Source organism: Hypanus sabinus, chromosome 7 (assembly GCF_030144855.1).
Source record: "Hypanus sabinus isolate sHypSab1 chromosome 7, sHypSab1.hap1, whole genome shotgun sequence".
Lineage (NCBI taxonomy): Eukaryota > Metazoa > Chordata > Chondrichthyes > Myliobatiformes > Dasyatidae > Hypanus > Hypanus sabinus.
The window spans coordinates 114,919,632-114,938,546 of NC_082712.1; the positions used below are offsets into that span (position 1 = coordinate 114,919,632).

The window sequence follows — 18,915 nt, forward strand, 5'->3', positions numbered from 1 at the left end:
GTAGATATTGTTTCCAGGGCCTCGGTGGGACACAGTTATGTAAAGTGTGTCAGCTGGCCAGTGTGTGTAGATATTGTTTCCAGGGCCTCGGTGGGACACAGTTATGTAAAGTGGATCAGCTGGCCAGTGTGTAGATATTGTTTCCAGGGCCTCGGTGGGACACAGTTATGTAAAGTGTGTCAGCTGGCCAGTGTGTGTAGATATTGTTTCCAGGGCCTCGGTGGGACACAGTTATGTAAAGTGTGTCAGCTGGCCAGTGTGTGTAGATATTGTTTCCAGGGCCTCGGTGGGACACAGTTATGTAAAGTGTGTCAGCTGGCCAGTGTGTAGATATTGTTTCCAGGGCCTCGGTGGGACACAGTTATGTAAAGTGGATCAGCTGGCCAGTGTGTAGATATTGTTTCCAGGGCCTCGGTGGGACACAGTTATGTAAAGTGTGTCAGCTGGCCAGTGTGTGTAGATATTGTTTCCAGGGCCTCGGTGGGACACAGTTATGTAAAGTGTGTCAGCTGGCCAGTGTGTAGATATTGTTTCCAGGGCCTCGGTGGGACACAGTTATGTAAAGTGTGTCAGCTGGCCAGTGTGTGTAGATATTGTTTCCAGGGCCTCGGTGGGACACAGTTATGTAAAGTGGATCAGCTGGCCAGTGTGTAGATATTGTTTCCAGGGCCTCGGTGGGACACAATTATGTAAAGTGTGTCAGCTGGCCAGTGTGTGTAGATATTGTTTCCAGGGCCTCGTTGGTTCACAGTTATGTAAAGTGTGTCAGCTGGCCAGTGTGTAGATATTGTTTCCAGGGCCTCGGTGGGACACAGTTATGTAAAGTGGATCAGCTGGCCAGTGTGTAGATATTGTTTCCAGGGCCTCGGTGGGACACAGTTATGTAAAGTGTGTCAGCTGGCCAGTGTGTGTAGATATTGTTTCCAGGGCCTCGGTGGGACACAGTTATGTAAAGTGGATCAGCTGGCCAGTGTGTAGATATTGTTTCCAGGGCCTCGGTGGGACACAGTTATGTAAAGTGTGTCAGCTGGCCAGTGTGTGTAGATATTGTTTCCAGGGCCTCGGTGGGACACAGTTATGTAAAGTGTGTCAGCTGGCCAGTGTGTAGATATTGTTTCCAGGGCCTCGGTGGGACACAGTTATGTAAAGTGGATCAGCTGGCCAGTGTGTAGATATTGTTTCCAGGGCCTCGGTGGGACACAGTTATGTAAAGTGGGTCAGCTGGCCAGTGTGTAGATATTGTTTCCAGGGCCTCGGTGGGACACAGTTATGTAAAGTGGATCAGCTGGCCAGTGTGTAGATATTGTTTCCAGGGCCTCGGTGGGACACAGTTATGTAAAGTGTGTCAGCTGGCCAGTGTGTGTAGATACTGTTTCCAGGGCCTCGGTGGGACACAGTTATGTAAAGTGGATCAGCTGGCCAGTGTGTAGATATTGTTTCCAGGGCCTCGGTGGGACACAGTTATGTAAAGTGTGTCAGCTGGCCAGTGTGTAGATATTGTTTCCAGGGCCTCGGTGGGACACAATTATGTAAAGTGTGTCAGCTGGCCAGTGTGTAGATATTGTTTCCAGGGCCTCGGTGGGACACAGTTATGTAAAGTGGATCAGCTGGCCAGTGTGTAGATATTGTTTCCAGGGCCTCGGTGGGACACAGTTATGTAAAGTGTGTCAGCTGGCCAGTGTGTGTAGATATTGTTTCCAGGGCCTCGGTGGGACACAGTTATGTAAAGTGTGTCAGCTGGCCAGTGTGTGTAGATATTGTTTCCAGGGCCTCGGTGGGACACAGTTATGTAAAGTGGATCAGCTGGCCAGTGTGTAGATATTGTTTCCAGGGCCTCGGTGGGACACAATTATGTAAAGTGTGTCAGCTGGCCAGTGTGTGTAGATATTGTTTCCAGGGCCTCGGTGGGACACAGTTATGTAAAGTGTGTCAGCTGGCCAGTGTGTAGATATTGTTTCCAGGGCCTCGGTAGGACACAATTATGTAAAGTGTGTCAGCTGGCCAGTGTGTAGATATTGTTTCCAGGGCCTCGGTGGGACACAGTTATGTAAAGTGTGTCAGCTGGCCAGTGTGTAGATATTGTTTTCAGGGCCTCGGTAGGACACAATTATGTAAAGTGGATCAGCTGGCCAGTGTGTGTAGATATTGTTTCCAGGGCCTCGGTGGGACACAATTATGTAAAGTGTGTCAGCTGGCCAGTGTGTAGATATTGTTTCCAGGGCCTCGGTAGGACACAATTATGTAAAGTGTGTCAGCTGGCCAGTGTGTAGATATTGTTTCCAGGGCCTCGGTGGGACACAATTATGTAAAGTGTGTCAGCTGGCCAGTGTGTAGATATTGTTTCCAGGGCCTCGGTGGGACACAATTATGTAAAGTGTGTCAGCTGGCCAGTGTGTAGATATTGTTTCCAGGGCCTCGGTGGGACACAGTTATGTAAAGTGTGTCAGCTGGCCAGTGTGTAGATATTGTTTCCAGGGCCTCAGTGGGACACAATTATGTAAAGTGTGTCAGCTGGCCAGTGTGTAGATATTGTTTCCAGGGCCTCGGTGGGACACAGTTATGTAAAGTGTGTCAGCTGGCCAGTGTGTAGATATTGTTTCCAGGGCCTCGGTGGGACACAGTTATGTAAAGTGTGTCAGCTGGCCAGTGTGTAGATATTGTTTCCAGGGCCTCGGTGGGACACAATTATGTAAAGTGTGTCAGCTGGCCAGTGTGTGTAGATATTGTTTCCAGGGCCTCGGTGGGACACAATTATGTAAAGTGTGTCAGCTGGCCAGTGTGTGTAGATATTGTTTCCAGGGCCTCGGTGGGACACAGTTATGTAAAGTGGATCAGCTGGCCAGTGTGTAGATATTGTTTCCAGAGCCTCGGTGGGACACAGTTATGTAAAGTGTGTCAGCTGGCCAGTGTGTAGATATTGTTTCCAGGGCCTCGGTGGGACACAATTATGTAAAGTGTGTCAGCTGGCCAGTGTGTGTAGATATTGTTTCCAGGGCCTCGGTGGGACACAATTATGTAAAGTGTGTCAGCTGGCCAGTGTGTGTAGATATTGTTTCCAGGGCCTCGGTGGGACACAATTATGTAAAGTGTGTCAGCTGGCCAGTGTGTGTAGATATTGTTTCCAGGGCCTCGGTGGGACACAGTTATGTAAAGTGGATCAGCTGGCCAGTGTGTAGATATTGTTTCCAGGGCCTCGGTGGGACACAATTATGTAAAGTGTGTCAGCTGGCCAGTGTGTAGATATTGTTTCCAGGGCCTCGGTAGGACACAATTATGTAAAGTGTGTCAGCTGGCCAGTGTGTAGATATTGTTTCCAGGGCCTCGGTGGGACACAATTATGTAAAGTGTGTCAGCTGGCCAGTGTGTAGATATTGTTTCCAGGGCCTCGGTGGGACACAATTATGTAAAGTGTGTCAGCTGGCCAGTGTGTAGATATTGTTTCCAGTGCCTCGGTGGGACACAGTTATGTAAAGTGTGTCAGCTGGCCAGTGTGTAGATATTGTTTCCAGGGCCTCGGTGGGACACAGTTATGTAAAGTGTGTCAGCTGGCCAGTGTGTAGATATTGTTTCCAGGGCCTCGGTGGGACACAGTTATGTAAAGTGTGTCAGCTGGCCAGTGTGTGTAGATATTGTTTCCAGGGCCTCGGTGGGACACAGTTATGTAAAGTGGATCAGCTGGCCAGTGTGTAGATATTGTTTCCAGGGCTTCGGTGGGACACAGTTATGTAAAGTGTGTCAGCTGGCCAGTGTGTAGATATTGTTTCCAGGGCCTCGGTGGGACACAATTATGTAAAGTGTGTCAGCTGGCCAGTGTGTGTAGATATTGTTTCCAGGGCCTCAGTGGGACACAATTATGTAAAGTGTGTCAGCTGGCCAGTGTGTGTAGATATTGTTTCCAGGGCCTCGGTGGGACACAATTATGTAAAGTGTGTCAGCTGGCCAGTGTGTGTAGATATTGTTTCCAGGGCCTCGGTGGGACACAGTTATGTAAAGTGGATCAGCTGGCCAGTGTGTAGATATTGTTTCCAGGGCCTCGGTGGGACTTAATTATGTAAAGTGTGTCAGCTGGCCAGTGTGTAGATATTGTTTCCAGGGCCTCGGTGGGACACAATTATGTAAAGTGTGTCAGCTGGCCAGTGTGTGTAGATATTGTTTCCAGGGCCTCGGTGGGACACAGTTATGTAAAGTGGATCAGCTGGCCAGTGTGTAGATATTGTTTCCAGGGCCTCGGTGGGACACAGTTATGTAAAGTGTGTCAGCTGGCCAGTGTGTGTAGATATTGTTTCCAGGGCCTCGGTGGGACACAGTTATGTAAAGTGGATCAGCTGGCCAGTGTGTGTAGATATTGTTTCCAGGGCCTCGGTGGGACACAATTATGTAAAGTGTGTCAGCTGGCCAGTGTGTAGATATTGTTTCCAGGGCCTCGGTGGGACACAGTTATGTAAAGTGGGTCAGCTGGCCAGTGTGTGTAGATATTGTTTCCAGGGCCTCGGTGGGACACAATTATGTAAAGTGTGTCAGCTGGCCAGTGTGTGTAGATATTGTTTCCAGGGCCTCGGTGGGACACAGTTATGTAAAGTGGATCAGCTGGCCAGTGTGTAGATATTGTTTCCAGGGCCTCGGTGGGACACAGTTATGTAAAGTGTGTCAGCTGGCCAGTGTGTAGATATTGTTTCCAGGGCCTCGGTGGGACACAGTTATGTAAAGTGTGTCAGCTGGCCAGTGTGTAGATATTGTTTCCAGGGCCTCGGTGGGACACAGTTATGTAAAGTGGATCAGCTGGCCAGTGTGTAGATATTGTTTCCAGGGCCTCGGTGGGACACAGTTATGCTGGCGGCCACCCTTCGCTAATGGGTTGAGTGGATATTTTTGCCCTGAACCCATCTTGCGACTGAAGTCAGTCAGCTATTATGATGATAATCTCCCTCGTACAGGGAGACAAGAGTTTTGTGGGAGGGGAAGAACACTGGCACAGTAAGTGGTGCTGCTTCCCCACCACTCCAGGGACCCAGGTTCAATCCTGACCTTGGCCGCCATGGGGTCAGATTTACCGTGATCCACTCTCAAATGGCATCATTGCTTGGGTCTCACCTCTGCCAACATCTGGGAGCAGGTGCAGTGATACCTGCAGGGAGAGGGCTAACGTTAATCTGCACTACTCTGGCATAGTTTCTGTAGAGGAGGCAAGTTTGTATTCCATAACCTCCAAGATTGACTGGAACTGTACCATGCCTGGGTGTGGGGGTAGAGCTATGTCAATGAGAACTGTATAGGCTTTGAAGCTGAGTTTGAGTGAGAAATAAAGAGTAATCATGCAGGTAAGTAAGAGAGAGAAAGGAAAGAGATTGAAAGAGAGAGGGAGAGGAAGAGGGAATATAGAGTGAGACAGGGAAGGAAGAAAGAGAAAGAGAGAGGGAGAGAGACAGAAGGGGAGAGAAAGGGAGAACAAGGATGAGTATGCGACAGTCACTGAGGTTAAAGTGTAGATGGTATTAAATAGGATTTATCAAGAAAACTCTGAATTTCTATGAATTAACTTACATCCTACTTATTGACTGACTGCTCATTTGCCCATAATACTCTTGCTTAGAGTGGTTGGAGGGGGGGGGTGCAATAATTGCAGGAGGGTCTTAGAGCCCACTTTGTCATTTAATTAGATAAAGAATTCTTCCCTTCCTCCACCCTGCTCCTAGTACCATCACCAAAAGCACAGACTGATTTCTGTCTTGAAGCGTAGAATTGGGTGATAGGAACCCTCAGCATTGTGGAGGCAGTGTTACAGCTGTCTACAGAGCCCTGTGTGAATAAATGCTGCTATTTGCTGGGCTTAATCTTTGGAAAGCAGTAAAGAATTTTCTCAACAGGACCCGAATGAGGGAAAGTTAGATTACAAAGGAAGTTAATGAGGGAATGAATCTACTGGAGGAACTCAGCAGACTGAGAAGCATTTGCTTTGGGTTAGAACCCTGCATCAGGATTGAGAGCGGAGAGGTGAGATGGCCAGTATAAAGAGGGGGGATGGAATTGCTCTGTCATCAGGAAACAGATGATACCCACCACACAGATCTGTGCACTATGACACTTCTCACCCCCAACCCAACAAATACTCAGTCACCCTCCTTTAGCCAAACCTTACTCACTAGTTTGGCAACATAATGACCATTTTTATAATCTTGCATCAAAATGGACTTTCCTTTTTTCTTCTAATTGTTCTGTCTTGTAAAAAGTATGTATAATTTATGTTTTTTTCTCTCATGAATGCTGATTAATTGGTTCAATGTGCCAGTGCTGCTGAAAGTAAGTTTTTCATTGCACCTGTGCATTTTGTACAAAAGACAATAAACTAGACCTCATCATCTACTCAAAGTTCTCATGGTTCTCCAATTGGAGAAGATCCTCCCAATCTTATTAGATTAATTGTTGAGTGATCAAGTGTTATACTAACTGGAAACTGTGGATTTAGGCTATAAGTTCTCTCCTTGGTCCACTCTTAGACCTCACAAACTATTCTATAATGATCCTGACCTTTATCATTTACCTGCACTACACTCTCTCTTTCACACTTCATTCTGCCTTCTGTTATTGTTTTACTTTGCTCTACCTGAATGCACTGTTGAATGGTGTGATCTGAATGAACAGTGTGCCAGACAAGCTTTTCACTCAACTAGATACACGTGACAATAATAAACCAACACCAATAATGAACGTCAGTAATCACTGAACCCAATGTGAGACTTTGATAGTCGATGAGTAAAGAAAATGCATGAGGCCAGGTACATGGTTTAATTTCAGAGTGAGTAGGGCAAGTCTGAGGGACATGAGGCCTCAGCAACAACAGATTCTATGGCTGGTTTGAACAGTGGGTGACCTTGTAGCTCTTACCACATGATCATTATCACCAGCTTCATGACGATCTCATTGAGGATGTTGAAGAATTCCACCATCAGCTGCGCCCTCTCCCCCATTTTCCCCATGGCAATACCAAAGGCAATGAAGAACCCAATCACACCTGTAATATTGTGGGACAGAATAAGCAAGCCATGAGTGGTCATGGGTTTATAAATCCAATCTTGTTCGCCACATACAGAGCCAGTCTAGTAACACCAATTACATATGGGCAGGAATCTCAAACTGGTTCTGAGGAGCCAGACCCAACACAAGCATGACTTACAAACTACATACAGGGGAATGTGGCCAAAAGTTGGGCTGAAGACAAGGTTTCAGAGTGCCACCAATGATGACGAGGATTGAAACAAAGACCTCAGGAAGGGAATTGCAGAGACTGTAGTCATGGCTGCTGAAGGCAAGATGGTCTTTACTGACTAATTAAAATCCATGACTTACAGGACCAGAACTGGAAAGTCTGAGTATGATGTTAAACCTGCTAATAATAACTCAATAAAACAGTCCGTGATATCCATCCTGCCCCATTGTAACCAGTAGGGTTTCCTCTAACAGGCAGCTGGGATTATTTCTAATGGGAAGTGTCTTTAACAGATAGTTTCGGTAATAGGCTGTTCCAATCAAAGGGTTTTTAATGAACAGTTTGTCTAATTAGTTGTTTCAAATGGAGGAGGTTCCTCAAGGGCACTTTCAATAAGTGGAATTTTCAATGAAGGGAGTTTTCAAGAACAAGCAGCACTCCGTGCCTACAGATGGGAGAAAGTTAGCCAGGGTTCCTATTTACACTGTTTCCTGTTCAGAACAATGGAAAGTGGTGCTGACAGGAAGAAACAAATCCAATGCTTAAAGAGAAGGAGCCAGAGGGTGAGCAACAGCACAGTCAATACAACATAGAAACAAAGGATTGTGCCTGTGTAGCTAGCTGGTGAATTTGTCAAGGCCCTTCTCCAAGACAAAGTACTGAGGTCTCTCATCTCTCCCTCCACATTCATGTTTATGACATGTTTATGACTGACTGTCTCTTGTTATTGCTACCTCAGGAAGAAAATGAGCATTTCCTTCTCCATTTGTTCCCCTGTGAGCAGCAATGTACCAATGCTCTTGATTCCCATTTTCTCCATGTGTAGTACATGGCAGAGCCTGGTCAGCACTACAAGGGATTGTGGGCAGGAGTGGAGACACCTAGGCAGCTGTGGAATAAGACGAATATGCTCCCATCTAAAGTTTCTGGCCCACTGTTAGATACAGAAGTGTGAATGCTGAGATGACTTTACCCAGCACATTCATCCCATCCTTGAACTGCAACTTCTTGGTGATGGTGTAGCTGGGTCCTTGTGGTTCTCCCAGGGTGTCGTTCGCCACTTCCAGTATGATCGCCGAGATGTTGGCAGTGCTCTGATCCTCTGGGGGATTCTCCACTTTCTTGATAACTGTTTGTATCTGTTGGGAGGGACCAGTAGAGGACAACTAATTAAGCACATCCCAGATCATAAACATTGTTGTCCTGACAGATTCTAACCCATTGCTCAGGAGGGGCAGGGACCTGTTGAGAGATGGTGGGGTTTTTAGGGTAAATCATGCTAACAAATACACATACAAGCTTACAAACAGGGAGCAACAGTCCCTCAAGCTTGTTCCACCATTCTCAATTGCAACCTCAACTCTACTCTCCCACTTATCCCAGTAACATGTCATCGTCTTGTTTTTTAAGAATATATCTATCCCTGCCTTAAAAATTGTTCAAAGATTCTACCTTCATGGCCCTTTGAGGGAAAGTATTTCTAACGACTTAGAACTCATCTTCTCACCATCCATCTGCTCCATCTACCCATCATCCTTCACCTTTCCTGGTCCACCTGTCACCTACCAGCCCCTGCCTCACCCCTCCTTGCTTCTGTTTATACTGCCTATCTTCCTTATATTGGGATCAGAAATATCATCTCCTCCTCACTGACAATCAACGCCAGTGTACATCAAGGAGCATGCCTAGCCTGCTGCTTTACTCTCTCTACGCCCACGACTGTGTAGCTCTGCACAGTTCAAACACCATCTATAAATTTGTCGATTACACAACCGTTGTTGGCAGAGTCTCAGATGTTGACGAGTAGGCGTACAGGAGTGAGATACATCAGCTGGTTGGGTTGTGTCACAACAACAACCTTTCACTCAACATCATTAAGACCAAGGAATTGATTGTGGACTTCAGGAAGGGGAAGTCAAGGGGACACACACCAGTCCTCATCAAGAGGTCAGCAGTGGAAAAGGTGATCAGTTTCAAGTTCCTCGGTATTACTTACTGAAGATCTGTCCTGGGTCCAACAAATTAATGCAATTATGAAGAAGGCATGCTGGTGGATTATATTTCACTGGGGCTTTGAGAAGAATTGGTATGTCACCAAAGACTCACAAGAGTCTACATGGACAGCATTCTGACGGGTTGCATCACCGTCTGGTATAGGAGGGCCACTGCACAGGATTACAAAAAGCTGCAGCAGGTTGCAAACACAGCCAGCTCCATCATGGGAACCAGGCAGTGAGGACATCTTCAAAAGGCGATCTTCAGAAAGGCATCATCCATCATTAGCAACCCTCATCACCCGGAATGGGCTCTCTATTAGAGAGGAGGTCCAGGAGCTTGAAAACACATACCAAACATTGTCGGGATAGCTTCTTCCCCTCTGCTATCAGGTTTCTGAACTGACAATGAACCAACCCATGACACTACCTCACTATTTTTGCACTACCTATTTATTGTTTTTATATTATTTCTTACTTAATTATTAATAGTTGTTTTCTTGCACTGTGCTGCTGCCACAAAACAACAAATTTCACGACATATGTCAGTGACATTAAACCTGATTCTGATTCTATGTGTAGGGACTCAACCTGAAGCATTGACAATTACACCCCCCCCCCCCAACACATACTACTTGACCCACTGAGTTCCTCTAGCAGTTAATATTTCTCCACATAAAGATTTATGTCATTCCAGATATTTGTCTGGCATTGCTTCCTGTACGTTAACATCCTTCCTTAAACAAGAGGACCATTGCTGTGCACAGTACTCCAAATATGTTCCTAATATTCTGGATGTGCATCTTCAAGCTCCCGTACCTTCTCCCTGATGATAGTAACGTTAAGAGGGCATGTCCCGGATGGTGTGAGTCCATAATGTCGGATGCCGCCTTGTTGAGGCGCTGCCTTTTGAAGATGCGTTCGATGGTGGAGAGGTTCGCTGCTGCCCCTGCTCAATAAAACCCCTTTAACATTTCAAATATCAAGACGTTATCATCCTTCGGTCTTCGACTCTCTTGCAATCCAGACTCCTAGTTTACTCCCATTTGCCCTGATACCAGTCTGTCAGGAGTCTGGATGAACTGATTTACTTCCAAAGCACTGTGAACTAATCTTAAGCAGTGAGCAGGGTTAGTATGGGGAGCAGCTCCTCACTCCGAGAGGAGCTCAAAGTGATTCATTTCTAAAGGCTGCTCTAGACAACGGCGGGCTTTTGTGCCCCATCGCTGGTGGTAGAAACACCACTGTTCACTGGCCTCCTCACTCCTGCCTCTGTGTTGTGTGCGCCCCACTGCTGGGCCTGGTCTGGTCCGCTGTTGGGCACGTGGCCTGGTAATCTGACCGACGGACGCCACACTCTCCCTCTTGGCTTTCCACAGCACGTCTGCCCGGGACGCCACCTTCCGGGGGTCGCTGAAAACTGCGTCGGCCAGCAGCAGATGTATATCCTCGGGCAGTTGCTCTAGGAACGCTTGCTCGAACATGAGGCAGGGCTTGTGTCCGTCAACCAGGGACAGCATGTCGTTCATCAATGCTGACGGCAGTCTGTCTCCCAAACCATCCAGGTGAAGCAGGTGGGCACCCCGCTCACGCCGTGAGAGGCCAAAGGTCCCAATGAGCAGCACTTTGAATGCTTCATATTTGCCTTCTTCCGGGGGCGACTGTATGAAATCCACAACCTAGACGGCCGTCTCCTGGTCAAGGGCGCTCACCACGTGGTAGTAACGCGCGGAATCAGAGGATATCTGCCGAATCTGGAACTGGGCTTCTGCTTGGCTAAACCACACACGTGGTCCAGAAAGTCGGCAATTTTAGCGAAACTGCGTGAACAGATGAAGAGTCGGTCATCTTTGGTCCAAATCCCGTTTGGACCGTCGGGGTCACCAATGTAGCGATTTGCTACACACAGCACTGAAATAATGACACGCAGTCGGTAAGTCGTTTCAACACTAGTTTACTCAAACTTCGCAGCGCTGGCATTTAATCCCTAGCTCCTGCCCTCTCCGGGTGGAAATGACATCAAAGGTGCATTACCAAAGTCTCCCCCCACGCACTGGCTATTTGTGAGCCGGTTCGCCTGCGCAGAAAGTGGGTCGCCACAATCCTAAACCTAAAGCGATCAAAACAAATGATCTAGAAATCATTTACACCTCCTCCAGGCAGAGCAATTGCGATGAATAAGTCTTCACAGCTCTCTTGCAGCCAGCACAACTACCTTTCTCTTAGGCTACATCCACACTACGCCAGATAAATCCGTAACCAAAGCTTTTCCTCTTCGTTTTTACCCTCCGTCCACACTAAAACGGCGTTTTCTTCCCCCTAAACCAGAGCTTTTCAGAAATGCTTTCCAGGGTGTGTAATTTTGAAAACGCCACTCTGGCAGAGCAGTGTGGACGGGGTAACTGGAGAAATCTGAAAACGCTGTCAGATGGCAGCGCGCCATTTCATTGTTTTCTTGAACGCAACCTAACAATTTCAGAACAGACAGCAACAAAACTGAAGCCAGAAGAATTAGAAATGTACTCACCAAATACTTTGATCCATAACTTACTGAATAAATAAGTATACTCACTTTGCCCTGTTTTCTGTCCTTGCTCGTATGAAGGTGGTTTACCTATTTATGCAAATACTTCTCTGACAATAGATGTGTAACAGCCTAATGTAACATTGTATGGAAATACAAGATAACACTGATGCAGACATGTTTTATACATTTAACAAGGTGCTTTATTAATGCAACCGAGTTAGTCAGTTTTTCAATGTTCGTCGTCAGCCCGGTCAATCAGTCTGTGAACTCCCTGTCGGTTGTCTCCGTACGCTCCAGTATTTGTTTTTTTTTAGTTTTAAGTTCTCCCATATGAGAGCCAACAGCTGCCCATCGTTTAAGTTTTTCTAGTCTGTATCTGCACAAACGTACACTTTCACGGCGAGATTCGACACCAAACATGTCGTTTGTTTTCGGTAGATGTGTCCTGCGCATGCCTAGTAGGAGGAGATTCGCTGAAATATCCATTTCAATGTGGACAGAAATATTTTTTAAAAACATCTAGTGTGGATGCCTATCGCTTTTACGCGGAACCGGCGTTTTCAAAATTATCCGGTCTGGTGTGGACGTAGCCTTAGTGTTTACCGAATTACAGACACTTGTGTTGCCTTCCCTAGCTTTCTCATGATGTAAAGTTTCCAAGCTGAACTATTAACTCTGTTTCTCTCTCTGCAGATGCTGCCTGACCCACTGGGTGTTTCCAACGTTCCCTGCAGTTTGCTTTTCAAAATAAATTGCTAGCTTCTTACCTGCTGAAAACAGGCTTGCACCAGGTTTTCAGGGAAGAGGTTTCGGATGAGATCCAGGAATGCGTCCAGGCTGGACACCTCATCGTTCTTCTGCCCTTCCCCTAACTGCATCTTCAGCGCAGGATTTCCGGGGTGAATGACCAACACCAGGATCACGCCCAGCACTGCCGCAATGATGGTGGTGGACATATAGTACACCATGGCCCTGGTCCCAAGGCGCCCACTGGCCTTAGCATCAAGACCAGACAGACCTTGTAAAAGGTGAAAAACACATCTTTGTAATAACACTTTGGTACTGGGTTGGTATCTACCAACACAGACAGTATTGTGCTCAATCATTAAACATTATCATGAACATTCCTTTATTGTTATTAGATTGCCATTTCCAACAGGATCCCACCACCAAGCACACCTTTCCCCCCACCCCCACTTTCTGCTTTCCACAGGGACTCCCTTGTTCATTCATCCCTCCCCACTGATCTCCCTCCGATACTTACCCTTGCAAGCAGAACAAGTGCTACACCTGCCCCAACACCTCCTACCTCACTACCTTTCAGGGACCTAAACAGTCCTTTCAGATGAGTCTGTTGAGGTCATCTACTGTATCCGGTGCTCCCAGTGTGGCCTCCTGTATATCGGTGACACCTGCTGTAGATTGGGAGACTGGTTCACTGAGCACCATCTGCCAGAAAAAGTAGGATCTCCCAGTGGCCACCCATTTTAGTTCTACTTCCCATTCCATTCAGACACGTCTGTCCATGGCCTCCTTCAGTGTCACAATGAGGCCACTCTCAGGTTGGAGCAACACCTTATATTGTGTCTGGATGACCACCAAGGTGAAAGCATGAACATCAATTTCTCAAACTTCCATTGAATGCTCACACCCCTTCACCATTCCCCGATTCATTTCCCTCTCTTACCTTATCTCCTTACCTGCCCATCACCTCCCTCTGGTGCTTCTCCCCTTCCATGGTTTTCTACCCTCTCCTATCAGATTCCTCCTTCTCTAGCTGTTTATCTCTTTCACCAATCAACTTTCCATCTCTTCACTGGGATGGGGGAAGGGAAGGGGGGGGGAATTACCGGAAGTTGGAGAATTCAATGTTCATGCCAAGGGGCTGGAGACTGCCCAGTTTGGCCTCATCATGACAGTAGAGGAGGCCATGTATGGACATATCCCAATGGGAATGTGAGGCAGAGTTGAAGTGGTAATTCCCTCCCTCTCCCTTCCCCCATCCCAGTTTCACTCTGCCTCCTTCTGCAGCTGCCTATCACCTCTCTCATGACTCTGTCTTCTTCTACTACCCATAGTGCTTTCCCCTTAGATTCCTTCTTCACCTTTCCTGCCTATCCCTCCCTGCTTCCCCTTCCCACCCTTTGATCTTTCCTCTGATTGGTTTTCCACCCTCCCCCCCCCACCTTCTTTATAGAGCCCCTGCCCCCTCCCTCTTCAGTCCTGCCGAAGGGTCTCGGCCCGAAACGTTGACTGTTCGTTTCCACGGATGCTGCCCGACCTGCTGAGTTCCTCCAGCATTTTGTGTGTGTTGCTCTGGATTTCCAGCATCTGCAGAATCTCTTGTGTTTACTTTTAGCAACTTCTATCCCAACACCTCTAAGTTTTAATTTGCAATGGTTAATTTTATTTTCTTCCTGTGCCAGAAGGTTTCACTTACAATCATAAACTGTGATGGTGGAGGCAGGAAAACTTACAACATTTACAAATTATCTGGTGAACACTTGGAATCACCAAGGTATAGAAAGTTACAAACTAAGCTGTATTTAACTTGTCTTCCCTTAATTTTCTGGTCACCTCAGTATAAGGAGAAGGTGGAAATTTTAGAGAGAGTGCAATATCAGGATGCTGCTTGGATTGGAGAACTTGTCTTATGAGTGAGCTCGGGCTTTTCTGTTTAGAGTGAAGGAGGTTGAGAGGCAGTTTGATAAAGGTGAAAAAGATTGTAAGAAGCATAGACAGTGGTAATGGCCACTTGCACGCAGGTTCACTCACACACACAGATACTCATGCACATAGAATCACATGTGTGAATACAGAGGAAATTAAAGCTATACTGTTTAAAGAATCATAGATTTCTATCATACATAAAGAGAAATGGCAGATGGAGTCTAACTCAGATAAATGTGAGGTGTTGCAGCCTGGTAGGAGGCAAGGAGGCATTGTACTGTCAAGGGTAAATGTCAAATAGTGATGCTGAGCAGAGATCTTGGGGTCTAAGTTCATAGCTCCATGAAAGAGGCTACATAGGTCGATAGGGTGGTTAAGAAGCTGATGGAATGCCTGCTTTTATGAGTCAAGGTATTGAGTTCAAAAGCTAAGAGTTATGTTGCAACTTTATGGAACTCTGATTAGGCCACGCTCTGGGTGCCCCACTATAGGAAGGATGTTGAGGCTTTGGAGAGGGTGAAGGGGAGGTGTACCAGGAAGCTGCCTGGTTCAGAGGGCATGTGCTATCACGAGAGGCTGGACAAACTTGATTGCTTTCTCTGGTGCAGTGGAAGATCTGACAGAGGTTTATAAGATTATGAGAGGCATCGATAAAGCAGACAGGGAGTATCTGTTCCCCAGGTTTGAAATGTCTAATACCGGAGGCATGCATTGAAGGGGATGTGAGGGCTAAGTTTTCACTCAGAGTGGTGGATGCCCGAAATGCACTGTCTGGTGCGGTGGCAGAGGCAAATACATTGGAGGCTATTAAGAGGCATTTAGATAGGCTCAAGAATATGAGGAAGATGGAGGGATATGGACATTAGGAAGGATTAGTTTTTGGCTTTTTAAAATTTAGTCTTTAGCTAGTTCGACACAACGTTGTGGGCTGAAGGGCCTGTTCCTGTGCTGTACTCATCCATGTTCTATGTTCTATGTTCTTATACCCTTCAACCAACCACGTCAATGTCGTCATCTGTACTTTTCCCATGTACCAGCACTTGGGCCTTAGCCTTTTGTACCCGAGTGATTCAAGCGCCTATTCAGAATAAATGTTGTGAGAGTATCTGTCTCCACTATCTTCTCAGACAATACCTTCTGGGTTCAAACCAGCCTCTGTTCTCCCTCAGGTCCCTACTACACACTCACTCCTTCCTCTAAACCTATTGTGTAACCTCTGGCTTCAGACACATCTACATGGCAATATCTAAACTATTATCGCGCAAACACGAGGAAATCTGCAGATGCTGGAAATTCAAACAACACACACAAAATGCTGGTGGAACACAGCAGGTCAGGCAGCATCTATAGGGAGAAGCACTGTCGACATTTTGGGCCGAGTCCTGACGAAGGGTCTCGGCCCGAAATGTCGACAGTGCTTCTCCTTATAGATGCTGCCTGGTCTGCTGCGTTCCACCAGCATTTTGTGTGTGTTGTCTAAGCTACTATGTGCTGGTTCTGCACATCAACAGGAATATTCAAACTAACCAGAGTTTTTTAGAGTCACAAGGTAATGTCACAGCGCTATAAAATCTGGTAAGGCCGCACGGAGTATTGTTGCTTCATTTTAAGCAGAGTGTGAAAGCATTGGAGAGGCTGCGGAGGGGATTTACCAGGTTGCTGCCTGGATTGGAGAACATGCTTTATGAGCTAGGGGTTTCCTCTTTGAAACGATGGAGGATTGGTAGACGTACATAAGATTATGAGAGGTATAGATAAAGTGGACAGACAGGGCAACAATGGCCAATATGAGAGGACATCCCTTTGAGGTGAGTGGAGGAAAGTTTAGGGAGATGTCAGAGTAAGTTTTTTTTACACTGTCATTAGTGGTGGTAGAGGCTGGTATGGAAGGGACATTTAAGAGACTCTTAAATAAGCACATCGATGTAAGATAAATGGAAGGTTATGGGCTATGTAGGGGGGAAAGTTAGATTGATTGTGGAGTAGGTTTACATAGAGCAGAACCACATCAAATACTGTTCTGTATTATTCTATGTTCTAAATGGGATTAATGTAGATGGCTACTTGATAGCTGGCATTAACCTGGTAGGATAAAGAGCTAATTATAGCACAACAAAAGGCTTTTAAGGCCATACCATATGGCTTTAATATGCATCCTCATGATACCAACACTGCCAGTAGAATCATCTTCTCCTTATCCAGTCTAGGAAAACCCCTCAGAATATTGGACAACACCATTGAATTTCCCTTTAACCTCTGCTGGTCTCTCTAAACAACCTCATTCTCTCTCTCACTGAAGTGTGGGGCCCAGGATCAGTCAAACTCCTTCCGCAATCCAGCCAGGTGATCTGTAAGCTCAGTGAAACATCCTTCCTTTGGTCCTCTGTGCCCAGGATTTACTGCAGCTGGCATTCTCCCTGGACCTGCCATCTTTGACAGCTTCTACTTGAGAAAGTGACCCTTGCTGGGCTTCACCAACAGGTGCTCCCAAAGGTGGGTGCGTGCCCTGAAGTTGCAGCCAGTGTTTCTCACCTGTAATTAAACTGGAGATGATTAAAGGAAGGATGAGCATCTTCAGCATACGCATGAGGATGTCTCCCGGGAAGGCTATGATCATGACGATATCAGGATGAATGGGGGCTGCATATCGTAGCAGACATCCAGCAAAGGCTCCAAATATCACACCTGTAGGGGGAGACAGAAAGATCGTGGTTTCAAAATCCAGAATATGAAAAGACATTGTAAATCAATCTGTGATCGGGATATGGGTTAATGGGCAACTTGCTGGGTGGTGCTCTCACTGGGCTGGACTGATTTGTTCCACACTATACCTCCAAATAAATAAACTTCCCAGGGAGCTCACGTTGAAGGAAAGTGCTGTTGAGGAAGAGGCTTGGAAAGGCAGAGGGAGGGAGGGAGTTCTAGAGTGGAGGGCTGAGCTGCAGAAGGCTCCATGGTCAAGGGCACCCTGAGCCAGCCTTGTACTCCAAAGATAACGGCTGTAGGAAGATAATGCAGGGAGGGATCTGGCAATGGGCAATGAAGGGATTCAAATCAAATAACAAAAATCTACCGTATCTGAAGATTTACAATATGGAATTTACCTGCATAAATGACCATAATCCCACACTTTGACCTATATCCTGGCACTCTCCTTAAATCATCATTATAGTTGCTGACTGTGCTGCTGAACGGGGCTGGCCTCAGACGTACCATGGCCACAAGAGCAGGTCAGAGGCTGGATAAACTGCGTTCAGTGAAACGTCTTGAACCCCCAGAAATTCTCCACCATTAATGAGGCGCAGTTGGGAAAGAGTTCCCCCCATTTGCTTAGGATGAGTGCAGCTCCAACAACACTGGAGAAGCCTTTCACAATCTAGAGTATTAAACTTTTTTGGACTAACACCTAACTCGTCACCCATTCACTCCTTCCACCACTAGTAGATCATGGTGGTGGTGTGTTCCTCCTAGGAGGTACATCGCAGCAACTCACCAAGGCTTTAATAACACCCCCTCCCAAACACAACCCATAACTTCTATCAGAAGAACATGGGCTCCACACCACTCTATGGCAGTGAATTCCACTGATTCTCCAGCCTCTGGCTGAAGAAGTCCCTCCTCATCTCAGTTCTAAATGGATGTCCTTTTATTCTGAGGTTATGCCCTTGGAGATGCCTGCTTTGTGTCTCCTTAATTATCAAATTACTTGTCTCCTTAATTATATAATATAGCACAACATGACATGGCCCATCCTCCCTATTCTCCATGACCCTCTTCAGATTCTAAGAAAGTGCTGGGAATGCTCAGCAGGCTACACGTCCTATCTGAACTGTGCCTGCTCCTTGTCAGGCAGCGAGAGGCGACTCACCAAACACTGTAAGAGACAGCAGCAGGTTCTTCATCAGGTTCCTCCCCAGCCGCTTCCATAATGGCTGCTTGATCGGCGGCTTCTCCGTGGTCAGGTTGCACTCCTCCATCTGCACTTCCACTAGCTTGGACATCCCGGCAGTGCTGGCTGGGAAACAGAGCAGAAACTTGGTCACAATGGTAGGCTCAGCTCTGGTCCTGTGGGATGGTGAACCAGCCCAGGGGGTTCATTCTCATTCCTAGACTGTATGTCAGCATTATCTCACAGCTGTAGGAACATTGACAACGTTTGACCCATCATGAGCAAAGCAGATGAGAAAGAGCTACTCAGCTCATCCAGTTCCTTACTAACTGTGGTGAGAGTTCCTGTGATCACAGTCACCGTTGAGACAGTGAAGCTGGTCTTTATTCAGCACAAGCAGGCATCATTAGAGTCACAGAAAAGTACAGCACAGAAGCAGGCTCTTTGGCCCATCCAGTCCATGCTGAGCCATTTAAACTGCCTAGTCCTATCAACAGGCACCGGGACCACAGTCCTCCATATCCCTGTCACCCATGTACCTATCCAAACTTCCCTTAACATTGAAATCAAGGTCTCATGCACCTTTTGTGCTGCCAGCTTGTTCCACACCCTCACAACCCTCTGAGTGAGG

General features: G+C 46.7%; 1 protein-coding gene across 1 annotated transcript in view; it reads right to left on the reverse strand.

Moving 5' to 3' along the window:
- The window catches only part of LOC132396385 (excitatory amino acid transporter 2-like), a 32,527-nt gene extending 14,131 nt beyond the window's left edge, over positions 1-18,396 (reverse strand). Inside the window, exons 1-5 of the mRNA XM_059973911.1 lie at positions 18,264-18,396; positions 16,928-17,080; positions 12,493-12,743; positions 8,178-8,343; positions 6,883-7,009 (exon numbers count right to left, since the gene is read on the reverse strand). Coding sequence (XP_059829894.1) covers positions 6,883-7,009; positions 8,178-8,343; positions 12,493-12,743; positions 16,928-17,080; positions 18,264-18,396 — 830 coding nt within the window. The remainder of the gene's footprint in view (positions 1-6,882; positions 7,010-8,177; positions 8,344-12,492; positions 12,744-16,927; positions 17,081-18,263) is intronic.
- Positions 18,397-18,915: the final 519 nt, after the last annotated feature.